Below are 20,536 nucleotides of genomic sequence, written 5' to 3' on the forward strand. Positions count from 1 at the left end.
CACACATATGATGCAACCTGTAGATAACGTGTGTGTGTGTGTGTGTGTGTGTGTGTGTGTGTGTGTGTGCCTAGTCATACACATAAACAAATCTTTAAAAAAACTGAGAAATATTTCTTCATGATCACAGAGAAAGTAGGTCTAGTCCATCGTAATTAGAGTTAAATTATTTCCCCTGAACAGCTGTAGAAAGTTGGAAACCCCGACAGCACTCGTTGCTTTTGAAACCAAAGTACCTGAGTAGCTTGCACTCCCTCCCTCTCCTCCCCATCCCCCTGTCTGTCCAGGGTCTTATATATTGACCAGGCTGGGCAGAACTCAGAGGTCAGATTGTCTCTGCTCTGCCTCCCCAGTTCGGGGATCAAAGTCATGTGTCATTATACAACACAGCCCTGAATTCTCTTATAACCTGGAGGAATTAAAAAACTAATAAAATTGTTCTTGGTATCCAGCCTACTGAAAAAGTACAAGATTGTTGTTTGAATCACTTTAATACATAGATATATATATATATGCATTATATATGTATATAAATACACAGCACACATGTATAATCTCCAATTCAGAGGCTGATTATTCTTTTCTTGTATAGGTGATGAGGACTATAGCTTCAATAAGCTAATTATATTTATTTTAGCATTTATTTTGCAGGTATAAAAAAATCAACAGATGTAAGCAGTCATAGTCACATTATTTATATTTAACTCCTAACTACAGAATATTACCTCTAAGGATAAAAAGAATGGCCATGTAATTAAAGGCTGGAGTTTTGTTTGGGTTTAAGAAGGGTTTGTCTGTCTAACAGCCCTGGATGTCCTAGAACCCGATTTGTAGACCAGGCTGGCCCTCAGCTCACAGAGATTCACCTGCTTCTGCCTCCTGAGTGCTGTGATTAAAGTACTAAGCTACCACACCCAGCTCTGATTGTGTTTTCTTTACATGGACTAATTATTATCAAAATAGCAACTGTCCACAATATTATGCTGCTCTCTTAAGCAGTCTGCTGTAGATGTTTCGTACTTATGCATGTTCACAAGTCCTACTTAAGCCATGGGAGGCAGAGTGATATATTTTATTATTAGGTTTTTTTTTTTTTTTTTTTTTTTGGTTCTTTTTTTCGGAGCTGGGGACCAAACCCAGGACCTTGAGCTTCCTAGGCAAGCGCTCTATCGCTGAGCTAAATCCCCAACCCCAGGTTTTTTTTTTTTTTTTTTTTTTAAGTTTGAGAGGTAGATCATAATCTAAGACAGGGAGCGGCCTGTAGATAACACTGATATTTTCAGAGCAAGCCATGTGAGTGTTCTATGTGGGGGAAAGAGGGAGTGGGGAGAAAATATAAATAAGTTTACTTTGGTTCTGGTCTGGTTTTGCTGATAAATCAATTACAATTGTTTTAGACTTGAGAATTGAAGATAAAGAGATTATGGACTTGTATGAATTTCACAGAATTCTGTATACACAATTACAGTAAAACCAGGGGAAGACTTTAGAACTATCTTCTGCAAAATGTTAAGGAAAATGATCAGATGCTACTTGTCTCATTTGACCAAGCATAAAAAAGATGTTTTCCATTTTAAAAAAAATTTGTGCCATTTCATCAATAAAACATCTTTAAAGATTTATTTTTATTATTTTAAAATTATATGTATATGGGGGGCGGACTGTACACTTGAGTGCACAAGAGGATGCTGGATCTCCCTGGAGATGGAATTACAAGTACTTGAGAGCTGCCCTACATGGGTGCTGGGAATTGAACTGTTCTCTGTAAGAGCAGTTATGTTCTTAACTGATGCTGGAGAGGCAGCCTAGAGGTGCTGGCAGGGGACCCAGACTTGATTTCTAGGACCTACAAGGTAGCTTACAACCATTCATAACTCCAGGAGATTCAGTGAGCTCTTCCTTTTTCAACATAATATTTTTATTGATTATTTGGAATTTTTATATAATGTATCCGATTATATTCACTTTTCAGACCTCCCAGATCCACCCGACTCTTGTGATCTCCTCCTAAACAAAAGCAGAAAAAGAAAAAAGAAAAAGAAGAGAAAAGAAAAATACCAAGTCCAATTTAAGTTCCTTAGAGCATGGTCAAACTTGCAGTGGCCAGGCCCTTAAAGAAAACTGAGTCCCCCCCCCTCACCCCTACTCCCACCAGCAGCTGCACTTCAGTAGTATCCCTATTAAATAAAATGGCTTCCTTCGACGACCTCTTCTTACATCCAAGGGCACCAGGCATGGCTGTGGTACATGCAGGCAAAACATGCATTCACAGAAAATAAATGTAAAAATCAAAAAATTAAATTACATTTATTTACGTTATTACATTTATAACTGGGGAAGGGGTTAGAAGACAACCTCAGAGAGCTGCTTCTGAGGACTGAATTCAGACAAGCACCTTTACCTGCTAAGTTATCTCACCAGCCATTTCCCCCTTCTCTACTCAAGGCAAAGACTTTTAGTCGATACTGTATTTTACAAATAAACCCGAGAATCATGCTCTACTGCCCGAACTGGCTGCATTCAGACACCACAATTCCGCATACTCCTTTGCAATTCAACCTGTAATGAAGGAACCTTTCATCCTATCTTTACTGTACATAATTACTTTAAAGAGAATACCTCTAATAATCTACATTACTGTAGGAATGTAGGCTAGTAGTGGAGCATTTTCTAGTATAGATGACATGCTGGCTCTCTCTCTCTCTCTCTCTCTCTCTCTCTCTCTCTCTCTCTGTGTGTGTGTGTGTGTGTGTTAGTGTGTGTAGAGAGGGGGAGAGAGAGAGAGAGAGAGAGAGAGAGAGAGAGAGATCACATGACAGCAGCGCTTGCTTGGTATTCTTGGTATTCTTTTGCAGTTAAGTCCTACGGAAAAGCATGGCTTAGATGGGACATCAGTATCAGATTTTATATTTCCTTCTCCATCATATGCCAGATAATGTGAAAGGCTAGCTTTGAGTTTTAAGCAATGTATGTGCCAATTATCCATTCAGTTACTACAATTTCCAGGCCTCTAACCATTTTGACAATGAATACAATATTAACCTTTGCCAGCAGAGGGCAATGGAGACACACCACAGGGGGAAAGGTTTTTTTTTTTTTTTCCTTTCCCTAGTCCCAGAGTGCAATCTGTCTCGTTATTGCTGTATGAGTATTTGATGACATCTGGTGGCACACTGCTATGCCACTGCCAAGAATGAGCAGTCAATGGATACCTCTTACAACTCTCTAATACACTGTATATTCATACCTCAGACCACAGTGATACTCAACAAATCCTGTGGATCTGTTTACCAGCCACAGACAACAGGGCCTTGGACTTTGTCTTCTGTTAGATCAGTGACTAAGGATCAGTCCTGGACTCCAGGCAACATACTGACAAGTCTACCTACTGGTCTTCTCCGGACTTTATGAACAGAATTTCTTCAGTGAGGTATCTACTATAGCTCTGGGGTATGGGCTCCCACGTAAATGTTTGTGCTTTGGGGGCTGGAGAGATGACTCAGTGGTTAAGAGTGGTTAAGACTGATCTCCCAGAGGTCCTGAGTTCAAATCCCAGCAACCACAGGGTGGCTCATAACCATCTATAATGGGATCTGATACCCTCTTCTGGTGTGTCTGAAGACAGCGACCGTGTACTCATGCATAAAATAAATGACTCCTTAAAAAAAGTTTGTGCTTCACTGAGTATCCTTCAGAATTTATTTCTTTACAGCCTGTTTTCTTTCTTTCTTTTTTTTTCCCCCGGAGCTGAGGAACCCAGGGCCTTGCGCTTGCTAGGCAAGCACTCTACCACTGAGCTAAATCCCCAACCCCTACAGCCTATTTTCTAATACAGCTTAGTAATAATTCATATTACATTCTTCTGCCTAAATTACTTTATGGTTTCTGTCACCTAGCTCAACCTCAACTGAAAGGTAAAGGGATTTGAACAGTCACACTAAATTCCTATCAAGCTGGTTAGTTTATTTGTGGTTGGGGAAATATACAGTTTCCTGGAAAACACTTTCTTCAGGTAATGGTGGTTTATAATATGGGGTATTTTCTTGCTTTATTTATAGAAACACCACAGGAAGTAAAAATAAATCACACATTTTCTCTCCTCCCCTGGACTTTAAAAGACAGGGCTCATTTCCCCTCCAGTCCTATTTTCCACTTGTAAATGCTCTATGGCTAATGAAATCAATCGGCAGAAAGACCATTTCTTTTAACCGGATCAAGAAATCAGAAGTGGGGCTGGTAATACTGTCATGGCAATGCTTGTCTAGCATGCACAAGGCCTCTGCATTCAATCGCTAACATGGAAAAAAGAAATGAAAACAAAGGTTTTCTTGAAGCATTTTTTTGTATGTGTATACATGTTAACACATGTGCATGCCAGAGGTGGATATCAAGTGTCTTCCTTAGTTGCTTTCCATCTTATTTAAGAGATAGGGTTCTCGGCTGGGGATTTAGCTCAGCGGTAGAGCGCTTGCCTAGCAAGCGCAAGGCCCTGGGTTTGGTCCCCAGCTCTGGAAAAAAAAAAGAGAGAGAGAGAGAGAGATAGGGTTCTCTCCTTGGAAATCACCACTTTGGCTACAGTGGCTGACCACCAACCTCCAGAGACTTGTTTGCACTACTCCCCTCCTCAGAGCTGAAGCTGCTGGTGTGCACCACTGCAACTGGCTTTCACATAAGGGACAGGGATTTCAACTCAGGTACTTATCCTTACCCGGCAAGCGCTTTACTGGCTGAGCTATCTTTCCATTTAGCATTATCTTAGTCAGTATTCTACTGCTGAAGACACAATGACCACAGCAACTCTTAGAAAGAAAAGCATTTAACTGAGGCTAGCTTACAGTTTCAGAGGTTGTTTATTATTAGCCTGGTAGCATGGCAGCATACAGGCAGACAAGATGCTGGAGAAGGAGTTAAGAGTTCTGCATACTACCTTCAACAAAGTCACATCTACTCCAACAAGGCCACACCTCCTACTCCTTTCAGATAGTGCCACTCCCTAAGCATTTAAGGATATGAACTGATGGGAGCCCCTCTTATTCAAACCACTGCAAGAAAGCATATCTATCTATCTATCTATCTATCTATCTATCTATCTATCTATCTATCTATCTATCATTTGTTTGGTTTTTCAAGCCAGGGTTTCTCTGTGTAGCACTGTAACTCATTCCTATTTTGTAGAACAGGCTCTGCTTCTTGAGTGCTGGGATTAAAGGCACATGTCACCATGCCTGGCCTCCACTCAGCAGTTGCTTTAAGACGAGCCTCAGCATGGCACATGCAGCTTTTCATGAGTCAGCTCTTGTTTGCTTTATTTCTCACCATACCTTACAGGCAGCCAAACGCCCGCTGCAGGTCGTTCTGTCACTAGGACATCTTCACAGGTTCCTGCACCTCTGTTATCTTCCTCTTAGCAGAAATGTCCCTCCTTGTATGTAGCAAAACTTGTAGCTTTAGAAGACCTCTAATACTACCTTCAAAGCGATCCTTTCTTTTCTTTTTTTCTTTTGTGTCAGCCTTGGCCTGAATTCACTATATAGACCAGGCTGGCCTCAAACTCACAGAGATCTGCCTGCTTCTATCAGCCTGCCAAAGCCAGAATTAAATGGTCACACTACCACACAAAACTGACAACTCCCATTTCTAATCTCAGAATTTTCAGCATGGGATACAGGATTTACTACATTGTAATTGGCCAATAAATATATTGAGAAGTTAAACATATTACATCTAAGGCATGTAAAATGAAATACAATATGCTTGGCTCTGTTACAAATTAAAATATACTGTTAAAATTGCCTAGAATATTCACCAGGCTCCAATGGATGGCCCTGCTTAAACTTGGCGAGTCACAACAAAACAAAAATACATGAACATTTGTAGCAGCAGGTGTTCTCTTGCTAATTGTGTTACTCCCCTCTAAAAAAACCCAAAAAACCTGTTTGCAGTGTCCTGCACACAGGCTAAAGAAAGCCTGCCCCCAGTTGGTTTTGACTGGCCATAAAGAAGTACAGCCAATGGCTGGGCAAAGGGAGATGGGGTGGGACCCTTAGAGCTGCATGACAAGCAAGAGGAGTGAAGGGAGAATTGCCACAATCCAGGAGAGGCGGACAGAACAGATTTAGGGCTACAGCGGGGAGACCATCTGAAATGTAGGAGTAAAGAGGAAGTGGCCCCTTGAAGGGCTGCCCAGAGTGTCTTGGGCAGCAAAGACCAATGGGCTTCACAGAAGGTAAAGGGCAGAAAAGTTAAAAGTAGATTTAAAGGGTGTTGGCCAGGAGTAGGGGAGGGAAGGGATGTTAGCCACGGGAGGCTTAGAAGTGCCCAGACACTGAGCTAGTAAGGCATGTTAAAATAATGTGTGTATCTTTCATTCACAGATCCAAAAATAGATCCTAGGTGGGTGGTATGTGCAACCCACTGGAAGCCAAAGCAGTGTAGCAAAACCTCAAGCATGGGACAGGGGAAGGGGTTGTAGAGGGTGCATGTAGAGGGGAAGCATGTAGAGGAAGGGGTTGTTAGGGGTGGGAAGGGAGATAAGAGGCGGTGGAAGATGAGATTAACCAGAATGTATTATACAGTCAATGAGTTTGATTCCTAGGACCAGTAAAAAGAGAGAGTTGACTCTCAAAAATTGCCTTCTTATGGCTACACGTATACTGTGCTATATACATTTCCTCCAACAATAAACAAAAAAATCTTTAAATCTTAAAAAGTGTATTATATACATGTACAAAATCAAAGAAAAAAGTTAACAAAATTGATATACCTCAGCGGTGGAATGCAGTAGCACAAGCATCTGTCATTCTAGTGCTTCCTCCTGGGAGACAGGAGGCTGAGAGAGAAGAGTGGACATTTGAGGACTGGCTAAGCTTAGCATGCATAGCAGTGCAAAGATCTGTCTCAAACAAAGTGGAAAGACAAGAGCTAACACCTCCAAGCTGTCTTCTGACCTCCACATGCATAGCATGGCATACAGGTGCCTGCACCCATGCAAAAGAACATTCATACACATTCTTCTCCTGCCCCCACCAATCTCTCCTCAAAAGTCCTGAACACAACTTGAGGAGGTGAGATGTCCCAGTGGCTACACATGAATGACATGCAGATTTAATGACCTGAGTTTTATACTTGGAAAACTAAAACACAAAGTGGAATGTGGTGGCACTCACCTCACTATGTCTAGCACAGGGGACATAGCTCAGTTGGTAGAACACCTGCCTAGCATGCATGAAGGCACAGGTTCAATCCTTAACACCATATAAACTAGGCACAGGACACACATCAGTAACCCTACCATTTTCGAGGTGGAGGCAGAAAAATCAGAAATTCAAAATCATCCTTGATAACATAGTAAGCTCAAGGCTGGTTAACAAGTAACAGTTTTGCAAAGAAAAACATTTTTTTTTTAACAGTAGAAACTGAACCTAGGACCCCTAGGCAAGTACCCCGAGCTACCATTCTAGAGCAGTTACCTCGCTGCTCTTCTAGAGGACCTGAGTTCAATTCCAGCACCCACACGGCAGTTCACACCTGTCTGTAACTCTAGTTCCAGAAGATCTGATGCCCTCTTCTGGCCTCAGAGGGCACTGGTGGCAAATAGACATATGCAGGCCATACTCATAAACTAAAATAAATCTTAAAAAAAAAATCAAGATATATTGTTTACATGTTTGAAATTATAAAAGAAAAAACAAAAGATAAAATAAATAGTATAAAAAAGATGTTGATATTTCAACAAGGGTTTTAAACACAGCACTCTGGAAGGCAGATTAATTAAAGATATTTTAGGTAATACAATTTATGTAAGTTAGTATGATTTTAATTGAAATAATTTAATTAAAAATAAAACCACTTGATATTTCTCCACCATTAGTTTTTTGTTTATTTGTGTGTCTTGTTTTGTTTTTTGTCTCAGTTTGAAGAAATTTAAAGTGTTAAAAGTCAAACTGTCAATATGAAACATTAACTCTGGGGCTGGGGAGAAAGTTCAGTGGTTAGAGCGCTGGCTACTCTTCTGCAGCACCTGCTCTCCTCCTAGCACCCACAAGGCAGCTTACACATAACTCCAGTTCCAAAGGACCTGACGCCCTCTTCTGGCTTCTGTGAGCACTGCACATATGTGGCACACATACATGCAGAAAAAAAAAACATACACATAAAATAAAAAGTAATAAAAGTGAAATAAAAACCAAACTACAACCTGCTTGAGCCATAATCAAGATTATGGATCGACAAAGGACTAGTGTCACTTGGCACAACCCCTTATAAGAGGCCCAACTCCTAATTCCAAGGTGCATACCACATGGTCAGGGGTAGAGAAAGAGGTTTCTGGAACAACTTCACAGAGCTGTCTTATATACTAAAATACCAAAACTGGTTAACATAGGCTATAGTCATAATGATTGGATATTTAAATGATAGAGTTACACTGGATAATGGGTGGTACATGTCTTTAATCCAGAGACAGAGGAGGGTGAATCTTTGAGTTCAAGGCCAGCCTGACCTCACAGCTAGTTCCAGGATAGCCAGGGCGACACAGAGAAACCCTGTCTTGAAAAACAAACAGGGTTAATGGAATTATGGTACAAGTCTAAAGTGAATTAGAATATTTAAACAGGGATTACATGTATGTTTTATGGGAAAGGTTTCTCTATATAGTATGTACTATTATAGGACACAAGTTATGTAAACTCACTTTTCAAGCCATACTAATTAGACATGCTAAATGGGAAAGAATGGGCCAGACTTAAAAGCAAACAACATGACCCAAGGCTGAAGTGCTGATACAGACAAATTCTCTGTGCAACAGCTTTGGAGACTATGTTAAATATCCCTACCTCCTGGTAACTACTACTGGGCCACTGAACTGCAGAATCTCCTTTGAGGAACAACTATGAGCTTGTAATTGGATATTAAGCCAAACACTTATCATGGTTGAAGTACATCAAATAAACCTGAAACCTGAAATACTCAGGTATCTTGTAAGGTCAGAAAACTCTGAAGGGAAAGTTGCATGGAAATCGTTTATATTGGATCTCGTTAGTGCTGGAATGCAAAGAGGTTCATACACTGCAGAGCCTTTTTCTCCTTTGTGGGAATCTGTCAGGCTCCATTATCACTTGGACATGACACCTCTCAATGGGCCAAAAAAAGGTTGCTTTGTCTGTGGATGGTAGCTTCAAAGCAAATGAACATATCCTTTTTAGAAGGTCACTATGACAACCAAGGAAGCTAAAAACAAATCAGCTTAGCTGCCTGACCAAAATCACATGGTGTTTCTCTAGTAGTGATAAAAGAGCAGACACAACGGTAAACATTCTTACATCTGAATCTCTACTCACTCATGACTTGGTCATACGGTCAGATAGAGTGGGCAGTGTAAAATTAGACTATTAAAGGCATGCGTGCATGGGATAGTCCCATATATCTATCACAATTGGCCCGAATAAAAGTCTGTTTTACTGAACTAAAGAATACCACAAATAGAGCTAGACATGGGAACATATGCATGCAATCCCAGCCCTTGGGAGGTAGAGAAACAAGGATTAGAGGAGTTCAAGGTTATCCTCAGATACATAAGGAACTCAAGGCCAGCTAGGACTATATGAGATCCTATCTCCAAAGAAGAAAAATTTAACAATTCAATGTTATGTTTATCATATAGTAAGTCTAATAGCAGATGTGCTTACTGGGACAGCACCTGTCTAGCATCGTCAAGGCAACCCCAATCCTGAAAAAAATCTAACAGTAAAACAGTAGTCAAAACTGATCAAACTCTACTGCTTTTTGGATCAAAGTCATGGAAATATAGTTGCTATTACCAAAGTATTAGGTTTGTTTTTATGATCGATAAACTATGACCAACAAACTGTATCTACCTCAGTATGGCAATAAAAACAGTTCCGACATTTCAAGAAAACTGCAGGTAGCTTCTACGACTGGTAAAGAGGAGTGCGAGGGCCTGGCAGTGGAACCCTGCAGAAGCACTGAAGAGGAGCGAGAGCTGGTGTAGGCGGCCATAACTGCTTATTTCCTAAGTGAAGAGCCAAAGGAGGCAAGCGAGGCTTTAAATGTTGAAACCAAAGTTAGACGGTGGCGTTTAAATTCCTGGTCTCTGACATTTCCACTCCAGCTTACACTGCCTGGCTCCACGCAACCTTTGAACGTCCTTCTTTTGACTTAAAGTACCAGGAAAGAGTCTTGACTTCGTGGGTGCATTCTCTACTTAAAAATTTATAGCCCACTACCATTGAAGAAAGACTGTGATGCGATTATTCTCTAGGTAACAGACTGAATCTGCCTAGATAAATTGTGGACTATAATTACAAGTCAGTTTAACAAACGCTTTCATCACTGAAATCCATCTGCTCAGATTCACTCTGGATTTTCTCAGTAACCGTTTGTTTCCTGAAGCCTCTTTACATTTTATGCCATGTATTTATCAAGCATAAGAAATTAAGTGGCGAGTGTCCCGTGAACCCCTTACACAGAGTCTCACAGGAGTCCAAGTCAGCTCAGTGGCCCTTTCATTTGGTTCACTTAAATGTCTTTCTTCGAGGGGAGAGACACCATCATTATAAAATCCACCACTGCAAGCTTTTATTTCGGTTTTTTTTTTTTTTCGTTTTTATTTTTTATTTATTTATTTTATTTTTTTATTAACTTGAGTATTTCTTATATACATTTCGAGTGTTATTCCCTTTCCCGGTTTCCGGGCAAACATCCCCCTCCCCCCTCCCCTTCCTTATGGGTGTTCCCTTCCCAACCCTCCCCCCATTGCCACCCTCCCCCCATAGACTAGTTCACTGGGGGTTCAGTCTTAGCAGGACCCAGGGCTTCCCCTTCCACTGGTGCTCTTACTAGGATATTCATTGCTACCTATGAGGTCAGAGTCCAGGGTCAGTCCATGTATAGTCTTTAGGTAGTGGCTTAGTCCCTGGAAGCTCTGGTTGCTTGGCATTGTTGTACTTTTGGGGTCTCGAGCCCCTTCAAGCTCTTCCAGTTCTTTCTCTGATTCCTTCAATAGGGGACCTATTCTCAGTTCAGTGGTTTGCTGCTGGCATTCGCCTCTATATTTGCTGTATTCTGGCTGTGTCTCTCAGGAGCGATCTACATCCGGCTCCTGTCGGTCTGCACTTCTTTGCTTCATCCATCTTGTCTAATTGGGTGGCTGTATATGTATGGGCCACATGTGGGGCAGGCTCTGAATGGGTGTTCCTTCAGTCTCTGTTTTAATCTTTGCCTCTCCCTTCCCTGCCAAGGGTATTCTTTTTCCTCATTTAAAGAAGGAGTGAAGCATTCACATTTTGATCATCCGTCTTGAGTTTCGTTTGTTCTAGGGATCTAGGGTAATTCAAGCATTTGGGCTAATAGCCACTTATCAATGAGTGCATACCATGTATGTCTTTCTGTGATTGGGTTAGCTCACTCAGGATGATATTTTCCAGTTCCAACCATTTGCCTACAAATTTCATAAACTCGTTGTTTTTGATAGCTGAGTAATATTCCATTGTGTAGATGTACCACATTTTCTGTATCCATTCCTCTGTTGAAGGGCATCTGGGTTCTTTCCATTTTCTGGCTATTATAAATAAGGCTGCGATGAACATAGTGGAGCACGTGTCTCTTTTATATGTTGAGGCATCTTTTGGGTATATGCCCAAGAGAGGTATAGCTGGATCCTCAGGCAGTTCAATGTCCAATTTTCTGAGGAACCTCCAGACTGATTTCCAGAATGGTTTTACCAGTCTGCAATCCCACCAACAATGGAGGAGTGTTCCTCTTTCTCCACATCCTCGCCAGCATCTGCTGTCACCTGAGTTTTTGATCTTAGCCAATCGCACTGGTGTGAGGTGAAATCTCAGGGTTGTTTTGATTTGCATTTCCCTTATGACTAAAGATGTTGAACATTTCTTTAGGTGTTTCTCAGCCATTCGGCATTCCTCAGCTGTGAATTCTTTGTTTAGCTCTGAACCCCATTTTTTAATAGGGTTATTTGTTTCCCTGCGGTCTAACTTCTTGAGTTCTTTGTATATTTTGGATATAAGGCCTCTATCTGTTGTAGGATTGGTAAAGATCTTTTCCCAATCTGTTGGTTGCCGTTTTGTCCTAACCACAGTGTCCTTTGCCTTACAGAAGCTTTGCAGTTTTATGAGATCCCATTTGTCGATTCTTGATCTTAGAGCATAAGCCATTGGTGTTTTGTTCAGGAAATTTTTTCCAGTGCCCATGTGTTCCAGATGCTTCCCTAGTTTTTCTTCTATTAGTTTGAGTGTGTCTGGTTTGATGTGGAGGTCCTTGATCCACTTGGACTTAAGCTTTGTACAGGGTGATAGGCATGGATCGATCTGCATTCTTCTACATGTTGCCCTCCAGTTGAACCAGCACCATTTGCTGAAAATGCTATCTTTTTTCCATTGGATGGTTTTGGCTCCTTTGTCAAAAATCAAGTGACCATAGGTGGGTGGGTTCATTTCTGGGTCTTCAATTCTATTCCATTGGTCTATCTGTCTGTCTCTGTACCAATACCATGCAGTTTTTATCACTATTGCTCTGTAATACTGCTTGAGTTCAGGGATAGTGATTCCCCCTGAAGTCCTTTTATTGTTGAGGATAGCTTTAGCTATCCTGGGTTTTTTGTTATTCCAGATGAATTTGCAAATTGTTCTGTCTAACTCTTTGAAGAATTGGATTGGTATTTTGATGGGGATTGCATTGAATCTGTAGATTGCTTTTGGTAAAATGGCCATTTTTACTATATTAATCCTGCCAATCCATGAGCATGGGAGATCTTTCCATCTTCTGAGGTCTTCTTCAATTTCTTTCCTCAGTGTCTTGAAGTTCTTATTGTACAGATCTTTTACTTGCTTGGTTAAAGTCACACCGAGGTACTTTATATTATTTGGGTCTATTATGAAGGGTGTCGTTTCCCTAATTTCTTTCTCGGCTTGTTTCTCTTTTGTACAGAGGAAGGCAACTGATTTATTTGAGTTAATTTTATACCCAGCCACTTTGCTGAAGTTGTTTATCAGCTTTAGTAGTTCTCTGGTGGAACTTTTAGGATCACTTAAATATACTATCATGTCATCTGCAAATAGTGATATTTTGACCTCTTCTTTTCCAATCTGTATCCCTTTGATCTCCTTTTGTTGTCTGATTGCTCTGGCTAGAACTTCAAGAACTATATTGAATAAGTAGGGAGAGAGTGGGCAGCCTTGTCTAGTCCCTGATTTTAGTGGGATTGCTTCAAGTTTCTCTCCATTTAGTTTAATGTTAGCAACTGGTTTGCTGTATATGGCTTTTACTATGTTTAGGTATGGGCCTTGAATTCCTATTCTTTCCAGGACTTTTATCATGAAGGGGTGTTGAATTTTGTCAAATGCTTTCTCAGCATCTAATGAAATGATCATGTGGTTCTGTTCTTTCAGTTTGTTTATATAATGGATCACGTTGATGGTTTTCCGTATATTAAACCATCCCTGCATGCCTGGGATGAAGCCTACTTGATCATGGTGGATGATTGTTTTGATGTGCTCTTGAATTCGGTTTGCCAGAATTTTATTGAGTATTTTTGCGTCGATATTCATAAGGGAAATTGGTCTGAAGTTCTCTTTCTTTGTTGTGTCTTTGTGTGGTTTAGGTATAAGAGTAATTGTGGCTTCGTAGAAGGAATTCGGTAGTGCTCCATCTGTTTCAATTTTGTGGAATAGTTTGGATAATATTGGTATGAGGTCTTCTATGAAGGTTTGATAGAATTCTGCACTAAACCCGTCTGGACCTGGGCTCTTTTTGGTTGGGAGACCTTTAATGACTGCTTCTATTTCCTTAGGAGTTATGGGGTTGTTTAACTGGTTTATCTGTTCCTGATTTAACTTCGATAGTCCATTTCCTGAAGATTTTCAAATTTTGTTGAATATAGGTTTTTATAGTAAGATCTGATGATTTTTTGAATTTCCTCCGAATCTGTAGTTATGTCTCCCTTTTCATTTCTGATTTTGTTAATTTGGACACACTCTCTGTGTCCTCTCGTTAGTCTGGCTAAGGGTTTATCTATCTTGTTGATTTTCTCAAAGAACCAACTTTTGGTTCTGTTGATTCTTTCTATGGCCCTTTTTGTTTCTACTTGGTTGATTTCAGCTCTGAGTTTGATTATTTCCTGCCTTCTACTCCTCCTGGGTGTATTTGCTTCTTTTTGCTCTAGAGCTTTTAGGTGTGCTGTCAAGCTGCTGACATATGCTCTTTCCTGTTTCTTTCTGCAGGCACTCAGCGCTATGAGTTTTCCTCTTAGCACAGCTTTCATTGTGTCCCGTAAGTTTGAGTATGTTGTATCTTCATTTTCATTAAATTCTAAAAAGTTTTTAATTTCTTTCTTTATTTCTTCCTTGACCAGGTTATCATTGAGTAGAGCATTGTTCAATTTCCACGTATATGTGGGCATTCTTCCCTTATTGTTATTGAAGACCAGTTTTAGGCCGTGGTGGTCCGATAGCACGCATGGGATTATTTCTATCTTTCTGTACCTGTTGAGGCCCGTTTTTTGACCAATTATATGGTCAATTTTGGAGAAAGTACCATGAGGAGCTGAGAAGAAGGTATATCCTTTTGCTTTAGGATAGAATGTTCTATAAATATCCGTTAAGTCCATTTGGCTCATGACTTCTCTTAGTCTGTCTACATCACTGTTTAATTTCTGTTTCCATGATCTGTCCATTGATGAGAGTGGGGTGTTGAAATCTCCCACTATTATTGTGTGAGGTGCAATGTGTGTTTTGAGCTTTAGTAAGGTTTCTTTTACGTATGTAGGTGCCCTTGTATTTGGGGCATAGATATTTAGGATTGAGAGTTCATCTTGGTGGATTTTTCCTTTGATGAATATGAAGTGTCCTTCCTTATCTTTTTTGATGACTTTTAGTTGGAAATTGATTTTATTTGATATTAGAATGGCTACTCCAGCTTGCTTCTTCTGACCATTTGCTTGGAAAGTTGTTTTCCAGCCTTTCACTCTGAGGTAGTGTCTGTCTTTGTCTCTGAGGTGTGTTTCCTGTAGGCAGCAGAAAGCAGGGTCCTCGTTGCGTATCCAGTTTGTTAATCTATGTCTTTTTATTGGGGAGTTGAGGCCATTGATATTGAGAGATATTAAGGAATAGTGATTATTGCTTCCCGTTATATTCATATTTGGATGTGAGGTTATGTTTGTGTGCTTTCATTCTCTTTGTTTTGTTGCCAAGACGATTAGTTTCTTGCTTCTTCTAGGGTATAGCTTGCCTCCTTATGTTGGGCTTTACCATTTATTATCCTTTGTAGTGCTGGATTTGTAGAAAGATATTGTGTAAATTTGGTTTTGTCATGGAATATCTTGGTTTCTCCATCAATGTTAATTGAGAGTTTTGCTGGATACAGTAACCTGGGCTGGCATTTGTGTTCTCTTAGGGTCTGTATAACATCAGTCCAGGATCTTCTGGCCTTCATAGTTTCTGGCGAGAAGTCTGGTGTGATTCTGATAGGTCTCCCTTTATATGTTACTTGACCTTTTTCCCTTACTGCTTTTAATATTCTTTCTTTATTTTGTGCGTTTGGTGTTTTGACAATTATGTGACGGGAGGTGTTTCTTTTCTGGTCCAATCTATTTGGAGTTCTGTAGGCTTCTTGTATGTCTATGGGTATCTCTTTTTTTAGGTTAGGGAAGTTTTCTTCTATGATTTTGTTGAAGATATTTACTGGTCCTTTGAGCTGGGAGTCTTCACTCTCTTCTATACCTATTATCCTTAGGTTTGATCTTCTCATTGAGTCCTGGATTTCCTGTATGTTTTGGCCCAGTAGCTTTTTCCGCTTTACATTATCTTTGACAGTTGAGTCAATGATTTCTATGGAATCTTCTGCTCCTGAGATTCTCTCTTCCATCTCTTGTATTCTGTTGGTGAAGCTTGTATCTACAGCTCCTTGTCTCTTCTTTTGGTTTTCTATATCCAGGGTTGTTTCCATGTGTTCTTTCTTGATTGCTTCTATTTCCATTTTTAATTCCTTCAACTGTTTGATTGTGTTTTCCTGGAATTCTTTCAGGGATTTTTGCGATTCCTCTCTGTAGGCTTTTACTTGTTTATTAATGTTTTCCTGTGCTTCCCTAAGTGTGTTCATGTCTTTCTTGAAGTCCTCCAGCATCATGATCAAATATGATTTTGAAACTAGATCTTGCTTTTCTGGTGTGTTTGGATATTCCATGTTTGTTTTGGTGGGAGAATTGGGCTCCGATGATGGCATGTAGTCTTGGTTTCTGTTGCTTGGGTTCCTGCGCTTGCCTCTCGCCATCAGATTATCTCTAGTGTTACTTTGTTCTGCTATTTCTGACAGTGGCTAGACTGTCCTATAAGCCTGTGTGTCAGGAGTGCTGTAGACCTGTTTTCCTCTCTTTCAGTCAGTTATGGGGACAGAGTGTTCTGCTTTCGGGTGTGTAGTTTTTCCTCTCTACAGGTCTTCAGCTGTTCCTGTGGGCCTGTGTCTTGAGTTCACCAGGCAGCTTTCTTGCAGCAGAAAATTTGGTCTTACCTGTGGTCCCGAGGCTCAGGTTTGCTCATGGGGTGCTGCCCAGGGGCTCTCTGCAGCGGCAGCAACCAGGAAGACCTGTGCCGCCCCTTCTGGGAGCTTCAGTGCACCAGGGTTCCAGATGGTCTTTGGCTTTTTCCTCTGGCGTCCGAGATGTGTGTGCAGGGAGCAGTCTCTTCTGGTTTCCCAGGCTTGTCTGCCTCTCTGAAGGTTTAGCTCTCCCTCCCACGGGATTTGGGTGCAGAGAACTGTTTATTCGGTCTGTTTCTTTCAGGTTCCGGCGGTGTCTCTGGCAGGGGTCCTGCCGCTCCTGGGCCCTCCCCCACGGGAGCCCAGAGGCCTTATACAGTTTCCTCTTGGGCCAGAGATGTGGGCAGGGGTGAGCAGTGTTGGTGGTCTCTTCTGCTCTGCAGCCTCAGGAGTGCCCACCTGACCAGGCGGTTGGGTCTCTCTCTCACCGGGTCTGGGAGCAGAGAGCTGCTGCGGGCCGGGATCCGCGGGTGTGGGACTTCCGGTAAACACAGAACGTGCCCGGTCCTAGAGAAATTCTGCTTCCGTGTGTCCCAAGCTCACCAGGCAGCTTTCTTGCAGCAGAAAATTTGGTCTTACCTGTGGTCCCGAGGCTCAGGTTCGCTCGTGGGGTGCTGCCCAGGGGCTCTCTGCAGCGGCAGCAACCAGGAAGACCTGTGCCGCCCCTTCCGGGAGCTTCAGTGCACCAGGGTTCCAGATGGTCTTTGGCTTTTTCCTCTGGCGTCCGAGATGTGTGTGCAGGGAGCAGTCTCTTCTGGTTTCCCAGGCTTGTCTGCCTCTCTGAAGGTTTAGCTCTCCCTCCCACGGGATTTGGGTGCAGAGAACTGTTTATTCGGTCTGTTTCTTTCAGGTTCCGGCGGTGTCTCTGGCAGGTGTCCTGCTGCTCCTGGGCCCTCCCCCACGGGAGCCCAGAGGCCTTATACAGTTTCCTCTTGGGCCAGAGATGTGGGCAGGGGTGAGCAGTGTTGGTGGTCTCTTCCGCTCTGCAGCCTCAGGAGTACCCACCTGACCAGGCGGTTGGTTCTCTCTCTCACCGGGTCTTATTTCATATTCTACAAATACTTAGTATGATGCCTTTATCATATAGCTGAAGAATGAGTAAGTAATTTAGTAAGTATCGAGATGGGTAAGGAAAGATTATGTGTAGATCCAGTACAGTTGCCAACATGGCTTGGTTATATGGAGAAGAGAGACTGATATAGGCCCCATTTTTGGAAGTGCCACATTACTTACTTGTGCTATGATTACTTAGCACACCCGTGCCTCAGTTTCCATCTAAGAATTCTATACAGGTCTTCTCATTTAACTTTCACAATTAATCATGGGTGGGTGGCAAAGACATCCCCAGAGAGATGAGGGACAACACTCCTGAAAATTAAGTCTCTCACCTACGGCAGTTATAGTTAATAAGTTAATCAGAAAATTGAAACTATGGCTTTTATGACTTCAAAAATCAATATTGGCTAAACATTTTTTTAAATTATTTTCTTTTTAAAAAAATATTTATTTTAATTGTTTTATTTATATTCCAAATGTTGCCCCTCTTTCCAGTCTATCCTCCAAGAGTCCTTCACACCCTTTCCCCTCCCCTTTGCCTCTAAGAGGGGGCTTCCTCCCACTCCCCACCTTACCCCTCCATTCCCCTTCCTTGGGGCTAAGTAGGACAAAAGAAAAGTTATTTTCTTTTATGTGTATGAGGGTTTTGCTTGCATGTGTATCTGTGCTCCATGTGTGTGCCTAGCGACCCTGGAGATCAAAAGAGGGTCCGAGATCTCCTGGAACTAGAGTTATGGGCAGTTTGACCTGCAACATGCGTGCTGAGAACCAAAACCAGGTCCTCTGCAAGAAAAGCAAGAACAAGCGCTCTTAGCCACTGATAAATTTCTCCATCCTGTTTAAACATTTCTAATCCTAAAATCTGACACTGAGGGCTGATATCATACACTTCTCCAGTCCCATCTTCTCTCCAGGGAAAAGAATAATCAGGCAGGACAGGCTTACTACGGTTTTCAGCTATAAGCAGGCAGTACGCAGGTACTGATGAGCGCAGGTACTGATGAGCACTAAGACAATGAGAGCAAAAGCAAAATAAAGAACTTAGGTAAGCCATTAGAGAACTCCCCAATAACAACAAAACAACATTGGAACACATTATCAAAGCCATTATGTAGGATAAACTGAGAAACCTCACGAAGGGCTGTCAACACACACACAAGATGGGGAAGCATAAATATAGCCTGCTTGGCTCAGTTTCACTTATAATTTAAAATAGAAAAATAAAAAGAAAAGTGAGAAAAAAAAAAAGCTGACAGCAGCAGTAGAGACTGCCAGCCTAAACACAAGCTAGCAAAACACTAATCCAAATGCCATAGTATTTTCCAAAGCTTCAACAATGCACGCGGCCTACAATTCAGTATCTGTTATGACATGACATCTCTCTTTCTTACATAAATTCATCTGCAGATGGAAACAGGTATCCGAGTCTAGGCTCAATATCAAAAACATATTATTGCATCAAAATTTAACTTGTTAGTATCTTATAAATCAACATTGGGAATATGTGATGATGATAGTACCATGTGGGACTGGAGGTTAAAAACACAGTGATCCACAATATTAGCAGATCTGCTGCTAGACTGGGGCAGCCTTATCTGTTCTCTACCTGCACTTCTCCTCTTTCTACCCATGAAATGCCCCTACAAGCAGAGGTCCAAAGTTGTGTGCCTTTAGTTCCAGAGTAAACATTTCACTTATTCCTTTCAAATGCCACTTGAATTTTCATGTGACACTTTATCAATTTGTAAAGAACAAAAAGTTCATTAGTCACTTACAGTAACAAGTCTCAATGTATCTAATGATGATTATATGTACTGGAAAAGGGTTGTTTTCATTAAAAAATAAATACATTCAAACTGGTCAACATAACACTTTTGATCCCTTCTGGCAGCCACAGACACTTCAAAGAGAAACAAACTATAACTACAATGTTCCATCCCATCCAAGCCCACTCCTTATATGTAAAACAGAAGAGACTGCATATCATTCTTTGACTCTGTAATGAAACAAAGTAATTCAGGACAAAAGTACTTGCTTTCAGAAAACAAAGAACACCTACCTTGTGAGTAGAGAAGGATCTGCATCTCCAAAAGAACGCAGGTAAATACTTGCACTAGGTTCTCTAATCCCAGGAGTTCACAGGCCTCTCGAAGAGGGTAGTCAGAAAGAGGGAGTTCATTGGGCCCAGGCCTCTGGCAGATGACAGGTTCATAAACACCATAAAATTTCAGTGACCTCCCAGGAGGTGGCAGGGGTACCTCATAGAGAATATTATGGATGTAGCTCTCGAGGGGCAAGGGTGGTGGCTGCTGTGAGGTGACTGCCTTGTGAAGTTGAAGGAGGAACTTCCTGCAGGCTTGCATGAAAGGGAGAGGTGTGATCAAGCATATACTCTTTGAAACATACAGGGTGTCTCTGTTGATGTCGTAAGAGTTGTACCGCTGGAGTTTCAAAAGGGAGGTCGCATCTCCCTCATCAATACTACTGGCCAGTGAGTCCATACTGCAGGAGGATGAAGCATACACACTGCTGTACTGCTCGGCGTTATGCATCTGGTACAGTGTCTGCATGGCTGTGCAGATCTGCTTACTTGTAACTTCTTCATAAAAGGTGAGCACAAAACCGTAGGTGCGAGAACCATCTTCCCGGGTAATTATAAATGAGTGGAACTGAGGGTCTTTATTGTCAGCCTGTGTCCTGAACGACAGCCCTTTAGGCATGCAGAGCTATGGAGAAATGGGGGGGAAGCATCAGAATACAGTACACACATAAGTTCAAACCAATATATATATATATATATATATATATATAGTATAAGCTCTTCAGTTACATGTAGACAAAATATTCTCAAAAGAAATAGATGTGAGGCCAATTTGGCTCAGCAGGCTATAGTGCTTGCCTTCAACTGTAAGCC

General features: G+C 41.4%; 1 protein-coding gene across 6 annotated transcripts in view; it reads right to left on the bottom strand.

Annotated features, from left to right (window-relative positions):
* Dennd5b (DENN domain containing 5B) overlaps positions 1-20,536 on the bottom strand; it is a 132,974-nt gene that overhangs the window by 73,016 nt on the left and 39,422 nt on the right. For all 6 annotated transcript variants that reach the window (XM_039108925.2, XM_039108923.2, XM_039108922.2 and 3 more), the window contains one exon: positions 19,682-20,348. In XM_039108925.2, the coding sequence (XP_038964853.1) occupies positions 19,682-20,348 (667 nt within the window). The remainder of the gene's footprint in view (positions 1-19,681; positions 20,349-20,536) is intronic.

This window comes from Rattus norvegicus, chromosome 4 (genome assembly GCF_036323735.1).
Source record: "Rattus norvegicus strain BN/NHsdMcwi chromosome 4, GRCr8, whole genome shotgun sequence".
Classification (NCBI taxonomy): domain Eukaryota; kingdom Metazoa; phylum Chordata; class Mammalia; order Rodentia; family Muridae; genus Rattus; species Rattus norvegicus.